Here is a 27,506-nt window from a genome sequence, read left to right on the forward strand (position 1 = left end):
GTCTACGAAGCACAGCTCTAGTGTGCCAACATTAGCCCATTTATCTCACTCGTCACTGCTACCCCTCACCACCATTCACTCACTTTTAAGTGAACATTTTGCTACAAAAATGCATCGGTGACTGCTCATTTAGAGTTCCTTTCTAGGTAGCATCAGAAAATTATATTTCAGAGGGGGAACGCAAATCTACAAGGACCAAATAGAAAATGCAAATTTGCATGTCCTTGTCAATTTTATGTAGAATCGTTAACACAAGACATTGTGATTAGATTAGCACCAAGCAGTGAAATTTGTGCCAAGCACTACAGCAATCATGGTTTTGCAGGACTATGTTGGTGAGGGCTCCCATCCAGCCTCTTCTCTGCTCCCATTCCAGCACTACACAGCCCCCATTCCTCCATTGCATGCAGTCTTTTTACTTCTCTCCTTTTCAGCTAACGCTCCCTCCCCACCTCTCCGCTCCTTCCGTCTAACGTCCCGACTGCACATAGCTGCTCTACCCTCTTTCCACCTCGTCCCTCCGAGCTCCCCAACAGCACATCACTGGCCGCCACACCTATCCTACTATCCCCCCCCCCCCCCCTCCTCCTCATTTCCTCATTACCCCCATCCTGTCGCCACTCCCATCATGTGCCGGTGCCACTGCTCGCAGTATGGCCTCAGTTGCCTGAGACTGCAGGTGTGTGTGTGTGTGTGTGTGTGTGTGTGTGTGTGTGTGTGTGTGTGTGTGTGTGACAGTCTTTTTGTTGTGCCTATCTGACTCAGCATCTCCACTATATGGTGAGTGGCAACTTTCCTTTTCACAATACTGTTACTAGCCCAGTATCAGAATTTTAAGATGAGCAGATGTCCGCAGCTAAGCCACAACTACTTTTAAGGATGGAGAGCCCAGCCAGAGATACATATGTCGATTAATAATTGAGAAGGATGCCCCTATATCCAAAACAAATCTGTGGTACGGCTATGGACACCTGCATGACATCGTCCTACGCCAAACTATTCATGGGCCATCTAGAGGAATCCTTCCTAAACATCCAGAATCCTAAACCCCTCATGTGGTTCAGATTCATCCATGACATCTTTGCGACCTGGATCGAGGGTGAGGACACCGTATCCACATTCCTCCAGAACCTATCTACATTCCTCCAGAACCTCAACAACTTCTCCTCCATTGCTTCACCTGGTCCTACTCAACCCAACAGGCCACCACCAACAAACTGTGGCCAAGAAACAAGTGTACCACCCTGTTGCTGAGTACGCTGCCAAAAATGACTTCCTCCATTTCAATGATTGCTTCACAGTCTGTAACATATGGATCCTTCCCACTAACATCAGCTTTTTTGAATTGCGTAAGTGGGAACTCTCCCTGCAATATATCTTACATTCCCGTTACCCTCCTGTCCTCAATCTTCGTTAGTCATTGTCCTCTCCCATCTGACCCCTTCTCTGTTCCCATTCCAACACTACACAGCCCTCATTCCTCCATCGCATGCAGTCTTTTTACTTCTCTCCTTTTCTGCTACCCTCCCACTCCCTCCCCACCTCTCTGCTCCTTTCCTCTAACTTCCTGACTGCATATATCTACCCTACCCTCTTTCCACCTCCTCCCTCCGCACTCCCCAACAGCATGTCACTGTCCGCCATGCCTGCCCTACTATCCTCCTTACCCCCACCCAGTCGTCACTCCCATCAAGCTCTAGTGCTGCTGCTCGCAGTGTGGCCTCAGTTGCCTGAGACTGCAGTCGTGTGTGTGAGTTGCATTTGTTTATGTATGTATGTGTGTGTTTGACATCTAAATCTGGGGAAGACCTTACTGGCTGAAAGCTATTATTTGTGACAATCTTTTTGTTATGCCTATCTGCGACTCAGCATCTCCACTATATGGTGGGTGGTAACTTTCCTTTTCACTATATTGTTGCATTCCATCCTGGATTTTGCACGTTTGGTACTAGGTTAAGTAGTTCTGGAATTATTGTGTAAGCAAGTAACCAGAACTAACTCTCTCTCTCTCTCTCTCTCTCTCTCTCTCTCTCTCTCTGTTGTTGTGGAACCTACAGTGGATACAGTTTTTTGTCTAGATGTGTAGTGCAGCCTACGGTTTTTTTCTATCAAACTTTCTGTCCAAGGAGTTCAAAGTATACCATTCCATGTGCAGAAGTAGAGCTTCTGTGTCTCCAAAATGTTCCCTCGTTTTCTCCAGGTCTGGGAATGGCTTCTGGTTTCCTTTTCCATGTTACATTTTGCAAAACCCATCCAATACTGTGATTGTTTAGAGGAGTTAAAACTGCTGTCCCTAATTCCTTATATTAGGTGGGCATCACCTTTAATCAGTGTTCACAGATCAGGTGGATTGTTGTACCTTTATGGTTGTTTAAAAAATATGGTAAATGATTAGTCAGTTGTCATCTCGTGCCTATCCACTTGTGATGAATCATTTTTGAACTTGATTGGAGTTCAATATTTCTCTAAAATCAGTCTTTTGGAAGCTTATTTTCAGCTTATTTGAACAAAATTTCCAAACCCATGCTGGTATTAAATATTCCATACGACCTTTTTCAATATCAATTTTTAGAATGAACTATTGCCAATATTCCACAGTGCATCAATTATTTTGGTGATATAGCAGGCACAGGAAGCAGTCATGAGGAGCATGTTGTGAATATGTGGCAAGTACTTTTTGTCCTTTTGCATCACTACCAGAAGTGTTGCAGCAGCCACACATAAGGATCCACTCTTGAGACAGGTTTTTAGCTACCCACAGGCACTTCCTCCTGCAGTCTCTGCAGAACTTCATTGCTTCTTATCGACAAGGCCATACTCTTCATCTCTGCAAAGGTGACCTGTTATTGAGTCAAGATGATGGTCAGTATTGAGTGGTGATTCTGGAAGTTCTCCCATATATTGCAACTCCTACATCAGCACCACTGGAACATTTCTAGAATGAAGAATATGGCCTACTGACATTTATTGGCCACAGGTGAAAGAAGATATTGTGTGCATGACTCAACACTTTCCAGCTTGTCAGATGCAGCAACCAGCACAGCCCTAGCCTACCAACTGTAGCCTACACTCAGCCAGCTGTGGGACTGAGAGCATGTGGATTTTATGGGTTCTAGTCCATGGGACCATGTGACTGACTTAAATAGCTGCATATTCTCATTTTCCTTACATCATAATAATGCAATGGAACACAATGGAACATTTTGCTAAGGCCCTGGTCACTGTTTTTTGTACTGAGGAGCCAAACAAGTTCTTTTCACCAATAGTCAGTGGCAGTTTGCATCTGCTGGTTTCAAAAGTTTTGCACCCCAAATGCAATGTTACCACACCTCCATTTGACCTGCCTCTAATTCCATGGCTGAATGTTTTGTGCAAATGTTCAAAATGCAGATTGAAAAACCAATTCTGTGCTGCTTTCTATTTTGTCCTCTTACAGGCCAACACCAATGCACTATCAAAGCCCAATGAAGCTCTTGCATGGATACCCCATCGTTCATTGTTAGATATGTTGCAGACTCTCTTGGTACAAGAAGAAGAAGAAGAAATGGCCACTCCTTTTAAGGTGGGAGTCATGGCCTACATGTTTGGCCATATGCATGACTTTATACATGGCTCCATCACAGCCCAACAAGCCACCAACTGATCTTCGTGGCCACACCTTGAGGCATCCTTCGCTGGCACAGCAACCAGCTCCATTTGTGTGTGCCATCTGGGCACACTCCACCTGTGGATATTCTACACTCATGGCGCGCAGCCCTCCTTGCCCATCCCTAGGGCAAACAACAGCAGATGTGGGTTTTGATTCCAGGATGACATTCCAAGCGATGGGCACCTGGCATTCCCAGTCCTCCAGCCATCATCCATCATATATATGATTCGTACCTGAACAACAATATGCAGGAGATCGTCCCCATCCACCACAGTTTGCATTGGGTCTTACGTCAGACCCACAGCCTTCTCTGGAACCATCAGCAAGCCAGGAGTCCAAACTGTCATCTCCTCATGCCTTTCCAGTGGCAGACCTGGGAACAGCTCCTCTACCATGGGCAGCATCCGAAGCAGCACGCCAATCCCCCCCCCCCCCCCCTCCGCCCCCCAGCAAGATGAGTTCAGTCTTATAGGCTGATCCAAGGCAGAAGGGATCTTGTAATCCACCCGACATGCCAGTAGATCAGTGGCTATAATTATGCACATGTCTGGTAAGGTTGCTAGGGAGGATACATCCTCTGGTGCCAGGTCAAGGGCTTCCGCATACCATCACAACCACAGTTGTCAACCAGCTGACATTTATAACAAGCTTCATGGATACCTATTAATGACGACACTGTTCTACATGATTTTCTCGTGGACTGTGATTTGGACTTAGTTGTTACCTACCATTTGGCTAGCACATATATTTGCCTCTCTACCTAATGTGGTACTGTCTTCAGACAACTTTCTACCAATTTGCGATTTCAATAGTGAACAGAGTATCGGTGCCTCAAGAGCTTGGTTCATATTAGAATGCTTCCAGAATCTCTAAACAGTATTCTCCTGCACTAACATGTGAGATTTTCAACAAACTTCCAGATTACTGTGCTAGTCAAGAGCTGTCCACTTACAGAAGTTTTACATTTTGTGTATTTCCAGGGGAGTCGAGATCTGTTACCTCCTGTGATATATTTTTACATAATTCGAGCTTAATAAAATCTGTGTTGCTGAAGAAGCAGACTTGGGGAAGAAAAAAAAAAAAACACATTACAGTCCAGAGAAATAGAAGAGATTTTTTCCTTGACATGCTGTTTTGCTTTTTACGATTCCTAAACTATAAAATTAGATTTTATTTCTTTTGTGTCAACTGTATGTACTGTTTCTGTTGTTTCAGGAGATAGCCTGAAGACCAAAGAGATCACTGAAAAGTTAGCAGCAGTAATACATGAAAAGTACAAAGATTTCTTAAATGCTAAATCAGAAAATTTGCATGATGGTTTGAAAAAAATGGTAATATTTTTATTATTGAATTCTGACATGTTTGATGAGGACCCATTAATGGCAGATGAAAACTGCGGACATCTCATTGGAAGCATCCCAACTGTCAGTAAGGATTTACTAATTTCAATATTTTGGGATATAGGTTTGCAAGCTTATGTCTATGATTTCATTGCAAATGGACCACCATCACTTGTTATTCATGTAATAGATACACTGGCTCACAAAAAGACTTCGATGGAGCTATATGATGCCCTGGAATTGAGCTCCAAATCAATTGTAGGTATATACACACAACTTTTGAAGATTTCCTTAGGAAGAATTACTTCAGAAAACATGAATTATTGTTGGTGCAGATTCACAGAATACTTAAAAACTTTCTTGACAATATTTTTGGACCCAGGGAAGAAACGATTTGAAGGAAGAGGAATTAAAGACTTGCATTATTTTGCAGGTTGTGCAATGAAAAAGTTATTAATTGTTTGTGAACATTGTTTAAAATATTTTGTAAATTGTCCAGAACATAATGATAGTATACATACCATTTACAAGAGCATAGATTATCCCATTGAGGAATGTAAACATGAGGAACACTGTAGAACTGATTCTATTTCTGAAATTACCAATGACTTACTTACTGCTTGTTTGCATAATTTGTATGGAGTTACAGTAGATTTATGGTTGTTTTGGGTAGAATGTGATGAAAAAGATGAAAGGCATTTGCAACTGGATATTGCTGAGGCAAGCTTTCGTGTCTCTGAAGCTATAAATAGTGTTCAGGAGTTCAGTCAGAAATTTTCTTGTGTGGAAAAATTGTTGCCCTTGCTACAGCGCTTTGCTACCAAACCTATAAGTGAGGAAGACATAATAATGTCTGCAGATCTTGCAACAGTAATGAAAAATATACCAAATGAAGATAAAAGACTTAATAGATGGTGGAAGGCTTTTCTTAGTTTTGATTGTCTCTGTGAGACTGAAGAAACTTTGGTGTGCTTGGAAGGGAATTTATCAGTTGTGGATAAAGATGATGTTTGTAGGATACTAGACATTGCTGCTAATAAATTGTCCTCTACTGAAAATTTAAGTGATATCCCACGCGAGAGGTTGAAACACTTGTCACTTAAAGCAGTGAAAAGTCTGGAGCTACCGCTGCAGTTCGAAGTGTTGAATCATTTCTTTTCGAAGCAAGGTGTGTCATCTGTGCTGGAAACAAAAGAATTTAATAAAGATTGTACAGAGTGTTTCAACAAATCTACAGAATTTTCTGAAGAAGCAAAACAAGAGGAGGTAATTATGCTGTTGTTACTCCTTTTAAGGAAATAGTTTGTATACATTGTTGAATTGAATGTGCTTAATACTGCTGTATGATGGAGTGGTGATTATAATTTTGGGATTTGAGGGGGGGGGGGGGGGGGCAGCAAAGTGTTGCCAGTGTGCTGTCAGCCACACTTAATCTCTGCTTGTACCTACAAAATAGCCAATGCAGTTATCAGGTGGTACTTGAGAAAGAACTATGGGTGACTGGCACCTGGCCCTGCCACACATTATCAGTGTTTGCTGTTCGTAACTAATCTATAATATAATTTTTGTACACATATGTTTTAGCTGTTTTTCCACTACTTTTTACAAATTACCTTTTGGTCCATTATTAACTGAAATGTTCATGTTGTGTGATACTTTTTTACAGTTTGTTAAACAGTGTGTTGCAGTCTGTTTACAATCACCTCAGAATTTTGTAATGAAGGCATTGTCAGAAGTGCTTCATAACAAACAGCAGCTTGCTGTTGTAATTACTGCACTTAAAGAATTGAAAAGCCCATTGTCTGCATTAACAGTGAATGGAAATAACCTGCTATTGCATTCTATTGAAAAAATTATATTGAACAAGTTCTCTGAAGATACTGAGGCTGACAACTACATTTGTATGGTAAGTTATATTACCTGAGTACACTATTTCTTTTAATGGTTGCCATCTCTCTTGATCCGTGATATGAGCAAATTAATTTTACGTATCTGCCAGTATGTGAACCAACATACCTGCAAAATGAGAACTTGACTGGAGTTTACCTTTGTAGGTAATACAAAATTGACTATACTTCTTAGCTGAACAACAGAAAACATTTTATTTCCATCAAAAATTAAAAATTCCTATTTAGTTGAAATTAGCTCTAGTGTTTAGTAAAATTCTTTCCTTGCAACCTTATCTTTCATTGTAGCAGTTATTGATTTGGCCTGTTAGGAAGCAGGCACTGTAATATATTATGCTGATGTTGAAACGATACTTACAAAACATCTTAGAATGTTAGTCCTGAATCAGATAAAAAAGAAATACCTGAGAAGTGATAGGACTTAGTTTACTGCTAAGAAATTCATGTGTTATTCAGGCAAAATATAAAACCTCTATTGAAATTAATAGTCATTCATTGTGTGCTGTGTTTTCCATCATGAAGGAAAATTTTCGTGAATGTGGAATGAGTCAAGGCATACATTATGTGAAGCTCAGTTCAGAACCAAAATATATAGTTTTGAGTGTTTGTCTTTAAGTGACACGCACTTATAGCATTGAAAGTATCTAAACACCTATTTGTGGACATTAATATGAGGTATGCCCATTCTGTACCTTTATGATGGCGCTGAACTATGCTGGGACATTTTCAATGAGTTACGCGAACATCTGTGGCGGAATGACAGAAAATTTTGCCTCAAGAGTCGAAACTAGAGAAGGTAGCGATATTGGACACTGGTGTCTGGAGTGAAATTGACATTCTGACCCATCCAAAAAGTGTTCTAATGGACCCAGGTTGCGACTCTGGGCAGACCTGTCCATCTTCCATTTCAGGAAAGTTGTTGCCCACAAACCATTACCTCACAGAGGCTACTTTATGACAGGATTGCCATGTTGATACAATCAGTTATGATCTCCAAACTGTTCCTCTACTGTACGTAGACTCAATGCTGTCAAATGTCTTTCATATCCTTCTGCATTTAGTGTTTTATTAAACACAATAAGGGGACCATGCTGTAATCATGGGAGCTGAGCATGCTTGGTTTTGTTGGATTTGGATTCATGTGTTCTGTCTTTTGTATCTTTCTGTCTTTGGACCCTTCCTTTCTGGCAAAAGTAATATACTCAAAACCCAACATAGTTACCATACCATTTTGAAGGGTGGAGGGTTCATCAATAAGTACCTGCTCAGTGGTAGCCCCCTGATTACATAGGGCCCGCACTATTGATGCCTGAAGTAGAAGCTCCCTGTGTGTGTCGAGGAGCATATGTCCATCGTGGTTGGGGCACTGGTGTCTGTGGGGAGAGCACCAGTTCAGAGTGGGTGGCACGAAGATGGACGACTTGTGGGTGAAGCAGCTCAAACTTTCTTCTAGTGATGGCCGTACACTTCTAGCGATCTCTTCTGAAGGAAATGATTGCTACAGTATGGTGAGAGATGACCCTGTAATGTTTCCTTTCCTGGCTATGAATTAGGAGGAATGTAGGACTAAGATAAGGGAAGAAATACTCCCCACAGTACTTAGTTTGCTCGAGGACCAGTGGGGATTCCTTTTTCATCATAATGCTGTTATTCTTTGTTGAACCCCTATAAGACACGTTTGGAGTAGTAGTAGTGATTTTGGAAATGAAAAGTAGTTCAGTTCTGATTAAAATGACATCCTCCACTCAGCCATGGATGGTGTTGCCTGTGACAAGCTTAGTGATACTCCTGTAACCACCACCTCCCATAAGTCTCAGTTTGGTGTAAGGTACCATCTTCCACCACAACTTACTTTTACGGATCAATGCCGATATATGTGCCAGTCTGGAGTGACATGGTGTGCATTTTTTTCCATTGTGTACAGTGGGAAGCAAAGGACAGTAGGATTAATATTGGGGCTTTCATCTTTGCATTTGAAGGTGAGTCATTGCATGAAAAGGTCAAGGTCATAGTGTATCGACACAATGTGAAACCATTTGTTCTCCCTCCCATATGATGATTCAAATGCCTGAGATATGAGCACGTGTCTTCGCTTTGTAATGTCAGCCCCATCTGTAGGGATTGTGGATATCTGTTGCACACAGTCGCTCCTTGTGCCCGTTCCCCCATCTGTGTCTGCTGTGGAGAGCACTGATTCCCTGTTCAGGGGGTTGCACCATCTTCCAAAGAGAAAAGAAAATCCAAGAGGACAAGGCTCTTGACTGAATCATGTATCAGGAGACCAAGAAGAACTACGATCCTATGCATCCTGTACATATGATGATGATGATTCCTACAGCTAAAACAAGGTCACATCTGATGACATTACCCTCACCTTTCATGCCCTCCACAATGGGCCTTTGGGGCTGCTTGACTACATCTTTGGCATCTCTCACCATGAAGAGGTACCTCAACTGCTCCCCTCACAGGACTCTGCTGATCTGCAACGGGATAATACTCAGTGGCAGAAGAAACCACAGGTTGCCAGTCATAGAGCTTTGCATTCCTCCTCTGTCCCTGAAGCTAGGGCATGGAAATATTCCAAAGGGAAGAGGGGCAAAAAGATCTCCAAGGCAAAGGTGGTTCCGATGGTCCCTTTGCCACCAAATCCTGTTTGTTCAGACTCTGTACCCAAGGCAGAGTTTGTGGTGGCCCCTGTGGCACCATATCCCCCCCCCCCCCCCCCCCCAAATGCAACCTACTTCAGAACCGAAGTGTGATGATACAGTACCCTCACAATCGGTGATAGCAGATGACCTTGGCACATGGTCCCTTCATGTCCCTAGGGCATACCGATAGCGTGATCCACCACTGGAACTGTAGCATTTTTTGCCACCACCTGGCTGAACTATAGTGTCTCTTATGTGTTTCCCCTGTTTCTGCATTGCCCTGCATTGCGGTACAACTTTGGAGACTGTGGCTGATCGTGTCAGGATGTCTCTGGATTACGCCATATGCGATATGTATCTCCCTCCCTATAGTGAAGTGTCTCAGACTGTGTCATCTGCACTGATTTCTCAACTCCTCCGTTCCTTCCTCATTTTGAGTAACTTCAATGCCCATAATCCATTGTGGGGTGGAATTATGACGATGGTCCACAGTAAAGCTTTCAAAATTTTGCTCACAAAGCTCAGTTTTTGTCTCTTGAATTGCAGTGCCCCCGCATACTTCAGTATGACTTATTGATCTTATGCTGACAGTGATCTTTCCATTTGCAGCGCTCGTCTTCTCTCCTCCACCCATTGCAGAGTCCGTGATAACCTGTGTGAACAGTGATCATTTTCCAATTGTCGTGTTCCCCCATCAACATCACACTGGACGTCCACCCAGATGGGCTCCCAGCAGTGCTGACTGGGATGCCTTTTTCTCCGCCATTGCCCTTGGCACCCTGCCACATGGAGGTATCGATGCAGCTGTCAAGAGTGCAACTGCAGCTATCTATTGGCAGCAGACTTGGCAATCCCCTATTCCTCCAGATCTCCCCATAGGAAGGCAGTACCTTGGTGGACTTCAGAAATTGACGTAATCATTAGGGATTACAGGCAGGCTCTCCAACACCATAAGTGACATCCATTGACGCAGCACCTCATTGCCTTGAAACGGCTCCACGCCTTAGTCTCCGACTAATAAAGCAATAGAAACAAGAATGCTGGAAATGGTATGTTACTATCTCTGGACTGCATACTAAAGTGCGCGTCATTTATGTTGGCGGCCGAGTTTAGGTTCGTTCTGTGCATCTGACGTCACAAAACACAGTCAGCCAATGAACAGAGAACGACGTTGCCAGATCTCGACTGCAGTGCAGAGCATGGACGAGTGTCTTCAGTTTTAGAAACGTTCAGTCATAAATAAAGTAATAGAACAAAAGCAATGTCTTGATAGCAGACTTTCTTTTATAGAAAGTTTGGGAAAAGCATTCTTTATACCAATTGCTTCATATTCTATTAATTAATTAAACCAAACAAGCAATAAGACTCCTAATTCAGGCGATAGCTAGGAAAGGTGTTTGTATCAATCTCACGAACCACTTTTTCGCAATAAAGAACAGCGGTAATTGTTTATTTGCTATTGTACTTCGACGAAGCGTGAATATTCATAGTCATACCAACAGTGTTTGTGAGTATTTTGCGTGACGTGTTATACTTCTCAAGGAGTAACGAACACAGATGAGCTGCGTTAGCGTAATGGTGAAGGTGTTGGGCTTCTACGCGAAAGGTTACGAGTTCTATACTTGCGCGGTGCGTAATATTTTCTTTATTTAAAAACAGTGTTGAAGTGCCATACTTAACGAATTTTATTCGTTTGAATGCAATTTTTTGAAATTTCTAGTGCTTTATCTCTTCATTAACCCTTTCGCTGCTGCAGACACGTGCTCCCCGCATTCCGCGCTGTGCGCAATTTTGTCATCACTGCACTGCTCGCCTGTGCAAACACATGGTGTTCCCACTGTTTTGACACACTTATCATCGATTTCACAAAAACTATTTGGCCCAAAAATTTGATTTTTACACGTCTTCTTGACTGATACCTTCTCCCCATAAATGACTTAATTCTATTTCGATGTTCAACGCAGTTATTATGCAGCATTAAATATAGTAAATCATTGCACGAAATTTTGAAGAGTTTGCAGAGGTAAAAGTCCATAGAGTGTACTTTTCGTATGGTCGATTTTAGTTGCCACAATGTTGAGAATGAAATGTGGACAAAATATCCAGATTTCATATAAAATTTACTGTATAACAATATCTCATTTAATTTAAGTACCACATAGGTGTCGTATGTAATATTGAGAAATATTCCATCTTTCGCGACTGTAACAAAAGTTTTATTTACACTGGGCATGTGTAAAAATCTAATTTGTGGGCCAAATAATTTTTGTGGAATCGAATGATAAGAGTGTCAAAGCAGTCGGAACACCATGTGTCTGCACAGGCGAGCAGTGCAGTGACAAAATCGCGCACAGCGCGGAATGCAGGGAGCACGTCTTTGTAGCAGCGAAAGGGTTAATGCGGCCATGGTGGCTTTACTTCATGTACTGCGCGCTCCCCACTAAATGTAAGCTTGCGAACTATGCTATACTATGGTGCTGCTTCTCTTGGCGCGTGCGTCGTGTGCAACTGGCAACGCAGCAATCTCCCGCGTCTGGGCGGGCATGCGCGAGCTGCCAAGATAAAAGAATTGAACTATAGGGATGGGCGATCCGCTCCTGAGCTGATTCAGATATGCAGATCCTTCTAAGGAGTGAGCAATCAGTGACTTGGAAAAAAGGAATGTTAGCTCCTCTGATCCGAAATGTCTGTATGATGATATTAGTGACGAGAACGAAGATTCTGTGGCTGGCTGGAACCTTTTGTAGAAAATTTAATGTCACTTGTACATTTCTCTTGAAAAACACATGCAGAAGGAAACATCTCCCAAGCAGCAAAACAATACAGTATAGACAAAGTGCATGGATGCATTTGCGAATCTTACTGATGTGTGCCTCTATTCTCAGCAATCAAAAGTGTGGAAAATGAAGAAAGATAAGTTGTGCAGAACACTGCATTAACACTTTGTGCCATATACTGGGTATAAGCGATAATTGTTTACAAAGTATCACAGCGGTGTAGAGGAAGTCAGGAAAAAACAATTTGATATAGGACATTTGTTGTCTATAAAATTGTGAAACTACTTCACATTGGCCTTCAAAAATTACCTAACCTGCAGCATATGCATGTCACATGGGATTTTATATATTCTCTCACACACTATCAGGCCTGGAGAGAAAAAAATTAATAGGAACCTTTTGTGGAAAATTTAATGTCACTTATACATTTTCCTTGAAAAACTCAAAATTGCAGCATCTAGTGAAAACATATTGTAGTACAAAATCAAGCTACATTAAAAAAAAGGTCTATTCGGTTTTTCTATAGAACAAATAGTTTGAATGAAGAGAGTGAGAGAATACTGAAAATCTCATGTGACGTGCATGTGCCTTACTTTATCTGGTTTTTAGCTTATTTGAGGTAGTTTTCCGACTTGATAGACCACAAGTGTTCTATATCAGATTGTTCATTTCTACTTCATCTACACTACTGTGGTACACTGAAGACAGTTGTAATTTACACTCTGTATCTACACTCTTGATCTGAAAAGAAAATTTCAAATTTTAGAAGCCCAATAAACATTTACATACTGTTTGGAGAGGTGTTACTTCTAATCCTTTGACATAAGATCATACATGGAATATGTTGTTGGTGATCATGTGAGTCACATGAACTGCGGTTTTCTGCCACCACTTGCACAAAGCAGATCCCAAAACGACCCTTCCCTATGGCTTGCCAGCCGGCCCTGTTCGTCGGCCAGCCCAATCGCCAGTCAACTGTGGAATCACTCTGCTCTGATTTAGCTTGCAGTTCACTTCCTTGACTCAGTGCTTCTCCATCCAAGATCAGCTTTACTGGATATTGTTCTTTATCATAACACTATGTATTTACATTATTATTTATATATTTTTAGTAGTGTATGTGTATATTGTTTTTATTTTCATTTATTTTTTATTTTTTTGATAACCTGACCAGATTGATGCTTTCAGGACACCTCTTATACTGGACGAGGGTTTTATATGTAACTTTAGAACCTATTACATCACACTTACTTAAAAAATCATAATTTCTTTTGATAGTGTAGGAAAAGACAGATTGCTACCTACTGTAAAGAAGACATCAATCTGTCTTTTCCTACACTGTTGATATTTCAACCTGGAGTTTCCATTGTTTGATACTTTCTTTTGTCTGGATGTATCTGGCATTTGCCTGTTACATCTTCTGGATTGAAATAACTGATCTTTCCACCTTTTCCTCGGTCTTCCTAAAGACATAATGCCCACTGGGTAATAATTCATTATTATTAACTGTATTCTTCACCTTCCATTCTTGTGACATACAGTTGTTCCTACATTCCTTAATCTGCTCATTTAAGCTTTGACTCTGTGTCTTCTTTGATGTCAGTTGACATCCTCCTGTCAGACAGTGTGCATCAAGCTACACTACTTAGGAATCTTATCCAGTGCACACATTTTTTATTCATTTTGTTTTGTTACAGGTAACAATACACTTCCAAATGTCATAGTTGGCTCTGACATCATTTTGTAGAACTTAGGTTAGGTTTCCCTTCTTACTTTAGTTCCGAAGGGTCAATAAATTGTTCTGTTAACATAATTAAATCTTTCTGCTTTCTTTTGTATGTCTATTTCTGTCATGAATGAGATACTTTGTTATTATTTTGATGGGAATTGGCTCAAGGTCCTGGAAACTATAACTTCTTTTTTCTTTGAAGATGGAAACAGATATCCCTTAGCAGTTGTGGGTAAAATATTAACAGCAGTCTGGAGTGTGTTTGTAGACCCAAGGAAGTCATGACTTGGGGTGAGTGGTGATTGTCAAATTTCTACCAGATTTTTTATTATGGAGACTTGAGTTTATCGCAGAATTAGTTGGACCACTATTTTTCTTGGTTCATTCTGCATTAGGCTGTATGAAGAAATTTGGTCTTGAAGTTCAATATATCTTTTAAAATTTTAGATTGTAATAAGGATTGTGTGGTTTTCAGCATCTTGGCTACAACTGCTCACTTCAGAAGTATGTAGCTTGAAATATACTTTCCCGACGTTAATGAAATTTTATTCATTATAGGCACATACACTGGCAGTGGAAATCTCAAGTTACAGAATTTTTCAATCACCCAAAAAGAAGTTTTGATGTTTCTAAAATAACTCTTTCTCATCGCAGGATAAACAAGACAGAAAGCATTGGTTGGTTTTGGAGGTCTCTTTTGTCGTCATGAGAAGCTACAACCACTCTATGATAGGCCTATTGATTTGCTTGTAATTAAAACTTGAATTTGAGTGTCAATAATAAATATCCCCTAGTAGACAAATATTTATTTGAGGCATATTTGCCTTGAAACAGGGAAATCAGAATATTTCTGTATGCAAAACTACAACAGTTGGTTTTAAAAATATCCGAGCTACACTATGTGATCAAAAGTGTCCGGACAACTGGCTGAAAATGACTTTAAAGTTCGTAGTGGCCTCTATTGGTAATGCTGGAATTCAATATGGTGTTGTCCCACTCTTAGCCTTGATGACAGCTGCCCCTCTCGCAGGCATACATTCAATTAGGTGGATTCCAAAACATCCCAAAGGTGTTCAGTGGGATTCAGGTCAGGACTCTGTGCTGCCACAGGCCATGCATTATGAACAGGTGCTCGATCATGTTGAAAGATGCAGTCGCCATCCCCAAATTGCTCTTCAATAGTGGGAAGCAAGAAGGTGCTTAAAACATCAATGTAGGCCTGTGCTGTGGTAGTGCCATGCAAAACAACAAGGGGTGCAACCCCCCTCCATGAAAAACATGACCACACCATAACACCACCTCCGAATTTTACTGTTGGCACTACACATGCTGGCAGATGACATTCGCCAATCATTCGCCATACGCATTCCCTGCCATTGGCTTGCCACATCGGGCACTGTGATTCGTCACTTCATACAACGTTTTTCAACTGTTCAATCGTCCAATGTTTACGCTCCTTACACCAAGTGAGGTGTTGTTTGGCATGTACCAGCATGATGTGTGGCTTATGAGCAGCCGCTTGACCATGAAATCCAAGTTTTCTCACCTCCTGCATGACTGCCATAGTACTTGCAGTGGATCCTGACGCAATTTGGAGTTCCTGTGTGATGGCGTGGATAGATGTCTGTCTATTACACATTATGACCCTCTCCAACTGTCAGCGATCTCTGTGAGTCAACAGGAGAGGTCGGCCTGTATGCTTTTGTGCTGTGTGTGTCCCTTCACGTTTCCACTTCACTATCACATCGGAAACAGTGGACCTAGGGATGTTCAGGAGTGTGGAAATCTCGTGTACAGATGTATGACACAAGTGACATCCAATCACCTGACCACGTTCGAAGTCCGTGAGTTCCATGGAGTGCCCCATTCTGCTCTCTCATGATGTCTAATGACTACTGAGGTCGCTGATATGGTGTACCTGGAAGTAGGTGGCAGCACAATTCACCTAATATGAAAAAGTATGTTTTGGGGGTGTCAGGATACTTTAGATCACACAGTGTTTACCAGTGCCCAGTGAGCGTATTTTTTCAAAAGCAGGGCAATAATGCTCCTAGAAAAGAAAGTGACTCACTTTGAATAAAATAGATCAAAGTTTATTTATGGGTCACACTACTGATTAATACAGTTTTTCCTTCTTGAGTGCATATATTATCACAATGATTATAAATGATGATTGTAGGCACTTAAAAACAGTTTGACTATATTTCTTATATTTTGTCTCCGATAAAATTATTAAAATGTAACAAGAATCAATCTTACTATTAAAATTTTTGCACTTCATAAAAAATGTTTAGGATTTTGTGGTAATATTTTTAATTTTTACAGCAGATGAAATGCAAAACATTTAAATCTCAAAATTTCTAGGAACATACTACAAACCTATTACTTATCTTCCTATGATCTTTCAAAATAGGACTAAACCAGATAAAATTACAGGCATAATGACCCGAATTAAAAAGGCAAATTTTTGTGAGTGAATGGTGAGTGATGAGTCATGAAAAAGAGCTAGCTCATTCCAGTGAATGCCAGTTCTGCTCCAATCTCTGAAAAGAGTGCTTTTGCCCATCTCTACTAAATACTCATCCTTTGCAGGTTTAGTCAATGGTTCAATGCGTCTATGGGCATTGTTTCCCCACAGGTGCAACTGGAATTTCACTGAATAGCGTTGTCTACACTGACCCATATGCTGTAGCCAAACATTTGCTCTGCATTATGCTTGAGCAATTGTGTTGGAGAGTTATCAACCTGCATTTTGTGTCATCAAGCAGCGTCTGGAGTGAATTCACTAACCTTTCACTACAGATCACCTGGAGCTATATAATACTCTGTTTAGGGAGAGGGAATCCCTCAGTGCCCCAGTACTTTGCCCTGACACGGCAGCAGGGGCAGATTGCATCCACAGCCAAATGCTCAGACAACTATTGGTGGGTTACCAACATCATGTCCAGGCCAATTTCAATTGTATCTGGACTGTGGGTGAGTTCCTATCTCAGTGGCGAGGAATCGTGATCGTTCTAGTACTTAAAAAACTGCTTAAACACCCCCTTGAGATGGACAGCTATCGCCCAATTAGTCTCACTAATGTTCTCTGCAAGTTGAACATGTGGTGAGCCTGGTGACCATGTTGGTACATTGAGTCTTGGTGCCTTTTGGCTACGACCCAGGGTGATTTTCGCCAAGGCTGTTCTGCAACCTGTAGTCTGCTATCCAACCAGTTTTTGCCCAGTGTCAACACCTTATTGCTGTCTTCTTCAACTTGCAAAAGGTTTATGACACCACATGGCATCATCACTTCCTCGTTACTCTAAATGAGTGGGGTCACCAGGGCCCGCACCAGTTTTGTTCAGAACTTTTTGTCACACCATTCTTTTTGGGTTCAAATTGGTGCCTCCTGCTTTATCCCCTGCCAGAGTACTATATGAGGTCAGTTCAAAAAACTCTGAAACTTTCATAATTTCATGCCGATGGCGTGTTGGAGCAAATGCCTGCACTAGTCTGTGCCTAAAGTTTAACTGTCAGAAGTTTCATTTTAGTATGTCTGTTAATTATTGTTCAGTGCTGCATTGAGTAGAATGTTGTTGCACAGTTTACAAATTTCTAGATGGCAGAGTTAAAGCAGCTATATGTTTGCATTAAATTTTGCATGACATGTAAGAAAACCTTTACCACACACACACACACACACACACACACACACACACACACACAAAATGATGCAGAAAGTCTATAGGGATGGGTACTTAAGTCATACTTGGTGTTACAAATGGTTCACACAGTTTAAAAATTGCTGGATGGAAGTTAAAGATGACCCTTGTTCAGGATGCCCTTTGACGTCTACTGACGATGCTCATGTCAGGAACGCCAACAAAATTGTGGATGCTAATCAAAGACTGACTCTCATAGTGATAGCAGAAGGCTGTAACATTTCAGTTGGATCACATCATGAAATCCTGACACAGCATCTTGGAATGTATTGTGTTGCCTCCAAGTTTGACCCACGGCTCATGAGTCAAGACCAGAAAGACCTTCACCTTGAGTCTGTGAAGAGCTTTTGGATCGTGCAAATGAGAACTAGATGTTCCTTAAGAGACTCATAATTGTTGATGAAACATGGGTCTACAGTTATGATGGTGAGACCAGGATTCAATCTTCACAGTGGGTTGGGAAAGTTTCTCCGTGACCAAAAAAAGCTCTTTGGATCAGGTCAAATATCAAAGCCATGCTTCGAAGGATTAGTTCATCATGAATTTGTGCCACAGTGACAAACTGTTATTGATGGTACTATCAGGACATGTTGCGGCGCCTGTGAGAAAATATGAGAAGGAAATGGCCTGAAACGTGGTGAGACAATTCAAGGCTCTTGCATCACCATAACGTACCCACACATTCATCCTTGTTGGTGTGTGACTATTGCACAAAAAACAAAATCACTGTGCTGCCTCATCCTCCGTAGTCTCCAGACCTGGTCCCTGCGGACTTGTTTTTATATCCAAAGTTGTTAATCCCATTGAATGGATGAAGATTATTTGCAACGATAGATGAGATAAAAGAAAATTCGCAGGCAGAACTTCACGCAATCCAGCAAGAGGCGTACCAAGATTGCTTATGGTAGTGGAAATGGTGTTGGGAGTGGTGTATCAGTTGTGGAGGAGAGTATTTTGAAGGAGACCAGGTAAGTGTAGAAAAAATCTGTGAAAAAAGTTCTGGAATTTTTGGAACGGACTTTGCGTAAGAGGCACAGTCATGAGTTCTCATTCATTGCCTCCAGTTTTCAGCCACCAAGATATGTCATGCACTTCTGTTGCCATTGTACTGCCCATCCACAACCAGAACTCTATCTCAACAACGAACTGGTCAAAGATGTCGAGTCTTATCACTTTTTGGGTCTGGTCTTTGATGCTCATTTGGTTTAGCTTCCCCATCTTTGACAACTTACGCGAACATGGTGGTCACATGTTAATACTCTACACAGCCTCTGTAACACTAGCTGGGGCATAGGCTTCTCTACACGTTTGCAGCTTTATAAAACTACCATATTCATTATGGGAGTCTGGAGTATGGTTCGAAACTTCCTTCAGCATTGTGGATACTGGATCCGCTACCACACTGTAGGGTCAAACTGGTGACAAGTGCTTTTCAGACCTGCCCTGTGAACAGCTTACTCGCAGAGGTGGGAGATCCTCCACTGCAGATCAGACACCAACGGCTGCTGCTCAACTGTGCGAGACAGATTTGCTGCTTGCCAGATCATCCAAACTACCATGTTCTTTTTCCTGGTAGGAGATCTACCTTCCACATCAGAGACCCAGGACTGGAGTAACAATCACGGTTTGCATATAGTGTCTCTGCTCTGAAATCCAACTTCCCCCACTGTCACCGCACTGTCTGTCTCAAAATCTGGCAAAAAACCCAAAGAGATTAACGGTTGTATGTGAAGTATACCGGCAGCGAGGCGCAGTCGATACCTTCACTGCATGATAACAGTGGCGATGTCACTGATGACAGTGCCACTAAAGGCTAATTACTAAGCATGGTTTTCTGAAATTCCTTCACCAATGATGATGAAGTAAATATTCCATAATTTGAATCTAGAACAATTGCTAATATAAGTAACTTAGAAGTAGAAAACCTTGGTGTAGCAAAACAGCTTAAATGATTTAGTAAAGGCAAGGCCTCCAGTCTGTATTGTGTACGAGTCAGGTTCCTTTCAGAGTATGCTGATACAGCAGCTCCGTACTTAGCAATCATATACAGCCTCTCGCCTGTTGAAAGATCTGTACCTAAAAACTGGAAAGTTGCACAAGTCATGCCAATACACAAGAAAGTAAATAGTAGTAATCCTCTGAATTACAGCCCCTTATCACTGATGTAGATTTGCTGAAGGATTTTCATAACATATGATGTGTTAGAACATAATGAAGTACCTGGAAGAAAATGATTTATTGACAAATTGCCACCACAGATTCAGAAAATATTTTTCTTGTGAAACACAACTAGCTCTTTAATGTCACAAAATAATGAGTGCTACCTACAAGGGATGTCAAATTGAGCCAATATTTTTAGACTTGCAGAAGTCTTTGCATGTTGTTCCTCTCTAACAACTTCTAATCAAATTGCGTGCCTATGGAGCATTGTCTCAGTTGGGTAACTGGACTCATAATTTCCTCTCAGAACGGTCACAGTTTGTAGTAATTGTTGGGAAGTCATAGTGTAAAACATGAAGTTTTATAGGCCCTCTGCTGTTCCTGACCTACACAAATAATTTAAGAGGCATCTGAGCAGCTCTCTTAAATTGTTTAAAGATGATGCTGTCATTCACCATCTTTAAAGTCATCAAATGATCAAAACCAATTGCAAAATAATTTAGGCAAGATATCTGTACGGTGCGAAATGTGGCAGTTGACTCTAATAATGAAAAGTGTCAAGGTGTCCACATGAGTACTAAAAGAAATCCGCTAAATTTTAGTTATGTGATAAATCACACTAATCTAAAGTCTGTAAACTCAACTAAATACTTAGGAAATACAATTATGAATACTATCACATATATATTATTGTGGGGGAAAGCAAACCAATGAATGCAATTTATTGGCAGACTATTTAGAAAATGCAACAGATCTACTAAAAACACTGTTTACATTATACTTGTCTGCCCTCTTCTGAAGTGTTGCTGTGCAGTGTTCAATTTGCATCAGATAGGATTGACGGAGGATGTTAAGAAAATTCAAAGAAGGGCAGCTCGTTTTGTCTTATCCTGAAATAGGGGAGAGAGTGCCACAGATATGATATGTGGATTGGGGTAGCAATCATTAAAACAAAGGCTTTTTCGTTGTGACAGGGTGTTCTTGTGAAATTTAAATCACAACTTTCAGCTCAGACTACGAAAATACTTTGGCAGTGTCCACCTAAATAGGGAGAAATGACCATCATAATAAACTAAAAGAAATCAGAGACCATAGGGAAAGATTTAAGTGTTGATTTTTCTTACACACTGTTCAAGAGTGGAACGGTAGAGAAACATCTTGAAAGAGGTTCAATGAAACCTCTGCGAGGCACTTAATTGTGAATTGCAGAGTAATCATGTAGGTGTGGATGTAAATGTAAGTGTGGTCAGGGAGTAGTTGCATGTACCTTATCCTCGGATCTGACTCAACCTTTCCTTTGGAGCAAAAGACTCTGTTTATCCCATGATTTTTTGCCACCCTTTCCTGTCCATCCCTGATGCATTTCCAGGTTCAGAAGTGATATGCACTGACGGCTCTATTATCAATGGACGAATCAGTTGTGCTTGCACCCATGGAAGGTGCAGTGAACTTCGCTTCCTGTTGAACAGATATAGTGTATTCACTGCAGAATTGGCTACTGCTCAAGCCCTCAATCATGGTTGTTCATGCACTGGTGACAAGTTCTTAATAGGCAGTGACTCCCTGAGTAGTCCCAGTGCTACCATCGACAATCATTGGTTGTGACTATCCAGGATCTCCTTTCTGATCTCAATGAAGCTGGATGGTCAGTCGTCTTTTTCTGGACCCCAGCTCACATTGGGATTCTGGAGTATGAACATGCCGACTGGTTGACAAAGTTGGCTAGCAGGATGCCGACTTTGGGGACATGGATACCAAAACCAGATCTTCGGCCAACTCTGTACCATCAGTTGTTGAAAACTTCAAACGCAGATTGGTGTGCTCTGGTTTCCTCAAACAAAATACGACCAATAAAGTGGACCACGACGATGTTACAGTCTTCTCTTGATGTATATGGACACCCCTATGTAATGTGAAAACTGACCACTAGATGTCACCTGAGTAACAAAATCCATTGGGGATATATCAATCCTTCTAAAGCAGCCAAAGTAGATGGTGATGTGACTGTGAAGTGGAAATGCGAAGGAACTACCACAGCTAAATGAAGACAACACAGACATCATGTACTGACAAGCAGGCACTGTTGAGCACTGTGAAGGATGGTTGTAAAACATTGTATGAGATAGCAGAAGGTATCATTCATGGCTTCCAAAGTGCTACCTGCAGTCCAGCTAGCAGAATGACAATGGGGTACAATGGTCGGACAGCTCCTTATAATCCACACATTTCTGTATTCATTGCTAAGAAACATTTGAAGTGATGTAAAGAACAATGTCACTGGATAGTTGATGACCGGAAACAAATGATGAATCATGTTACACCCCGTGTTAATCTGATGGAAGGGTTTGGGTTTCGTAAATGTCTGGAAAATGCTTCCTGTCACTTATAGTACCGATGGTGAAGTACTGGCAAGGTAGTGATACTGATCATATTATACTGATGAGGGTAAAGGTACAAACCTATGAGGTAATCAGGCCCTTCATCCTATATGTGTCAAGCTGGGAAGAGTCCTCAGAGAGGAAGGACACAGAAGACAAATCCTTATGAATCCAACTGTAACTGAGGATCAGTAAAAACCGGACCAAAGAGAATTGAGAGAGGGATAAGAAGGTGAAGGTAGGCAAGTCAGTCTGCCCCAAAAACAGCTTGAGGCCCCCACGACATGTTACGTGACGGGAGGTGCACCTTCTACATCTGAACGATGTTTCCTCACCCTCTATTACCACAAGAAAACTAGCAAAGGAGACAAGTCGATAAAATTTCGAAAAAGAGAACAGTGATTATGAAACAGTAAACCAACAACATATGTAGAAGTATAAGAAGAATTAAAAGAGATGGGAAGAGCTGGAGCCAGGCCACACCACTGAGCAAGGGTAGCCATGAGCTCTCTGGGTTGGAGCAGGTGATGGGACACCCTTTCAGTCTCTCAAGCAGCTGATGAGGTTATTGTTCCCTACTTCACTGAGAGGGGTAGAAACCATCTTCACAGGTAAAACATAAAAGCAAATCAGCCAATTTACTGTCATCTGCTAGCATCAGAGGCAGTGTGTTAGCAAGAGCAGTCTACTAGGCTGGTGAGTCACCGTCAGACGGGCACCACACCGACAGTGGGCTGGATTCTTGTGTTGTAGAATGTGGCCACAAGTCAGCCTAGTGTAGCCAATATAAAGTCAACTCATTGTTAGATTCCTTGCACCATGAACCATGGACCTTGCCGTTGGTGGGGAGGCTTGCGTGCCTCAGCGATACAGATGGCCGTACCGTAGGTGCAACCACAACGGAGGGGTATCTGTTGAGAGGCCAGACAAACATGTGGTTCCTGAAGAGGGGCAGCAGCCTTTTCACTAGTTGCAGGGGCAACAGTCTGGATGATTGACTGATCTGGCCTTGTAACAATAACCAAAACGGCCTTGCTGTTCTGGTACTGCGAACGGCTGAAAGCAAGGGGAAACTACAGCCGTAATTTTTCCCGAGGGCATGCAGCTTTACTGTATGGTTACATGATGATGGCATCCTCTTGGGTAAAATATTCCGGAGGTAAAATAGTCCCCCATTCGGATCTCCGGGCGGGGACTATTCAAGAGGACGTCGTTATCAGGAGAAAGAAAACTGGCGTTCTACGGATCGGAGCGTGGAATGTCAGATCCCTTAATCGGGCAGATAGGTTAGAAAATTTAAAAAGGGAAATGGATAGGTTAAAGTTAGATATAGTGGGAATTAGTGAAGTTCGGTGGCAGGAGGAACGAGACTTTTGGTCAGGTGATTACAGGATTATAAATACAAAATCAAATAGGGGTAATGCAGGAGTAGGTTTAATAATGAATAAAAAAATAGGAGTGCGGGTTAGCTACTACAAACAGCACAGTGAACGCATTATTGTGGCCAAGATAGACACAAAGCCCATGCCTACTACAGTAGTACAAGTTTATATGCCAACTAGCTCTGCAGATGAAGAAGAAATAGATGAAATGTATGATGAGATAAAAGAAATTATTCAGGTAGTGAAGGGAGACGAAAATTTAATAGTCATGGGTGACTGGAATTCGTCAGTAGGAAAAGGGAGAGAAGGAAACATAGTAGGTGAATATGGATTGGGGGGAAGAAATGAAAGAGGAATCCGCCTTGTAGAATTTTGCACAGAGCGCAACTTAATCATAGCTAACACTTGGTTCAAGAATCATAAAAGAAGGTTGTATACTTGGAAGAATCCTGGAGATACTAAAAGGTATCAGATAGATTATATAATGGTAAGACAGAGATTTAGGAACCAGGTTTTAAATTGTAAAACATTTCCAGTGGTAGATGTGGATTCTGACCACAATCTATTGGTTATGAACTGCAGATTGAAACTGAAGAAACTGCAAAAAGGTGGGAATTTAAGGAGATGGGACCCGGATAAACTGAAAGAACCAGAGGTTGTAGAGAGTTTCAGGGAGAGCATAAGGGAACAATTGACAGGAATGGGGGAAAGAAATACAGTAGAAGAAGAATGGGCAGCTCTGAGGGATGAAGTAGTTAAGGCAGCAGACGATCAAGTAGGTAAAAAGACGAGGGCTAATAGAAATCTTTGGGTAACAGAAGAAATATTGAATTTAATTGATGAAAGGAGAAAACATAAAAATGCAGTAAATGAAGCAGGCAAAAAGGAATACAAACGTCTCAAAAATGAGACCGACAGGAAGTGCAAAGTGGCTAAGCAGGGATGGCTAGAGGACAAATGTAAGGATGTGGAGCCATATATCACTACGGGTAAGATAGATACTGCCTACAGGAAAATTAAAGAGACCTCTGGAGAAAAGAGAGCCACTTGTATGAATATCAAGAGCTCAGATGGAAACCCAGTTCTAAGCAAAGAAGGGAAGGCAGAAAGGTGGAAGGAGTATATAGAGGGTTTATACAAGGGCGATGTACTTGAGGACAATATTATGGAAATGGAAGAGGATGTAGATGAAGATGAAATGGGAGATAAGATACTGCGTGAAGAGTTTGACAGAACACTGAAAGACCTGAGTTGAAACAAGGCCCTGGGAGTAGACAACATTCCATTAGAACTACTGATGGCCTTGGGAGAGCCATTCATGACAAAACTCTACCATCTGGTGAGCAAGATGTATGAGACAGGCGAAATACCCTCAGACTTCAAGAAGAATATAATAATTCCAATCCCAAAGAAAGCAGGTGTTGACAGATTTGAAAATTACCGAACTATCAGTTTAATAAGTCACAGCTACAAAATACTAACGCGAATTCTTTACAGACGAATGGAAAAACTGGTAGAAGCGGACCTCGGGGAAGATCAGTTTGGATTCCGTAGAAATGTTGGAACACGTGAGGCAATACTAACCTTACGACTTATCTTAGAAGAAAGATTAAGGAAAGGCAAACCTACGTTTCTAGCATTTGTAGACTTAGAGAAAGCTTTTGACAATGTTAACTGGAATACTCTCTTTCAAATTCTGAAGGTGGCAGGGGTAAAATACAGGGAGCGAAAGGCTGTTTACAATTTGTACAGAAACCAGATGGCAGTTATAAGAGTCGAGGGGCATGAAAGGGAAGCAGTGGTTGGGAAAGGAGTGAGACAGGGTTGTAGCCTCTCCCCGATGTTCTTCAATCTGTATATTGAGCAAGCAGTAAAGGAAACAAAAGAAAAATTCGGAGTAGGTATTAAAATTCATGGAGAAGAAGTAAAAACTTTGAGGTTCGCCGATGACATTGTAATTCTGTCAGAGACAGCAAAGGACTTGGAAGAGCAGTTGAACGGAATGGGCAGTGTCTTGAAAGGAGGATATAAGATGAACATCAACAAAAGCAAAACAAGGATAATGGAATGTAGTCAAATTAAATCAGGTGATGCTGAGGGAATTAGATTAGGAAATGAGACACTTAAAGTAGTAAAGGAGTTTTGCTATTTGTGGAGCAAAATAACTGATGATGGTCGAAGTAGAGAGGATATAAAATGTAGAGTGGCAATGGCAAGGAAAGCGTTTCTGGAGAAGAGAAATTTATTAACGTCGAGTATAGATTTAAGTGCCAGGAAGTAGTTTCTGAAAGTATTTGTATGGAGTGTAGCCATGTATGGAAGTGAAACATGGACAATAAATAGTTTGGACAAGAAGAGAATAGAAGCTTTCGAAATGTGGTGCTACAGAAGAATGTTGAAGATTAGGTGGATAGATCACGTAACTAATGAGAAGGTATTGAATAGAATTGGGGAGAAGAGAAGTTTGTGGCACAACTTGACTAGAAGAAGGGATCGGTTGGTAGGACATGTCCTGAGGCATCAAGGGATCACAAATTTAGCATTGGAGGGCAGTGTGGAGGGTAAAAATCGTAGAGGGAGACCAAGAGATGAATACACTAAGCAGATTCAGAAGGATGTAGGTTGCAGTAGGTACTGGGAGATGAAGAAGCTTGCACAGGATAGAGTAGCATGGAGAGCTGCATCAAACCAGTCTCAGGACTGAAGACCACAACAACAACAACATGCCTTTATGATGACTGATATCTTTATCATGTTAAAAGTAAAATCAGACAGTTGTACTTATGATTTCTAACACTGGTTAGATGGAGCTCTGACATGCCTTTCATTCCAGGTTGAAAGTATTTCAGGTTGTGAATTTATGAAACATATTTCAGTACTCCATGTTAAAAACAGCATTCCAGAACTTGTGAATGAGCAAGTTCATTAACATAATACCAGAACTAAGGCCTATTTTGATATAGTTAGGTGTGATATAGCTAGGAATGAATGTAAATTCTCACATAGTTGAGCCACTCAGAGTAAAGAACACATTACTTATATGTGCCCCGTCTATTCCATGAAAAACTTTATTTTGAAAGTTATACAGATGCTAGAAGACTACCTATTTTGCAACATTTTTAAATTAACATGATGATATTAGCCATTAACACTTCCATAGTGTGGTCTACTAAATTATTGTGCAATATATTTGTTATGCACTGTTGGGTCACTACAAATCAGTGACATATTTCAATGAAAGAGACTAAATGGCTAATAAAAGGTCTTGACTGGTGGATGATAACCTATAAAATCAAAGATTTGGTGTTCAATCCCTTGTGGGTCCCTGGATTTTTAATGCATTTGACTTCAATTCTGGCAGTACTGTGCATATGAAAAAAATGAAAATGGAGAAAAGTTAAATTGCACAACAGTCCAGGTTCCACATTAAACTGGTGCTCACCTCCTTCACTAGCTGGATGAGATTTTTCATTGGCGTTTCTTCATGTCACTGACCTTACTTGGGTATTTTTGCTGCACTGCTCTTTTTGCTGTTTTTTCTTCAATGCCAATTTCTTCAATGTATCAGTGGTTGAACAGTCATGACTGGTAAAATCAGTGGAACACTCATTTGTATTAAAACCTTCACTTCTACTCACCAGAATCTAGAAAAGATAGATGTTAGTAAGACAGTTCGTGCAGTTATGAGTACATGGCATAACATGGCTTTCCTAAGGCCCATGCCATGGTTGTTTGTAAGTGAGAATGAAAATGGAATAACCACGGACAGTGTGTACGTGTGAACTATGCACTATTATCTTCTTTGGAGGTGGGATGTGGGGAGGGGGGGGGG

At 41.2% G+C, this 27,506-nt stretch overlaps 1 protein-coding gene across 1 annotated transcript in view; it reads left to right on the forward strand.

Moving 5' to 3' along the window:
* The window catches only part of LOC124776461, a 93,761-nt gene that overhangs the window by 21,963 nt on the left and 44,292 nt on the right, over positions 1 to 27,506 (forward strand). Inside the window, exons 2-3 of the mRNA XM_047251470.1 lie at positions 4,865 to 6,255; positions 6,656 to 6,895. Coding sequence (XP_047107426.1) covers positions 4,865 to 6,255; positions 6,656 to 6,895 — 1,631 coding nt within the window. The remainder of the gene's footprint in view (positions 1 to 4,864; positions 6,256 to 6,655; positions 6,896 to 27,506) is intronic.

The sequence above is a fragment of the Schistocerca piceifrons genome, chromosome 2 (assembly GCF_021461385.2).
Source record: "Schistocerca piceifrons isolate TAMUIC-IGC-003096 chromosome 2, iqSchPice1.1, whole genome shotgun sequence".
In the NCBI taxonomy this organism is placed as follows: Eukaryota; Metazoa; Arthropoda; class Insecta; order Orthoptera; family Acrididae; genus Schistocerca; species Schistocerca piceifrons.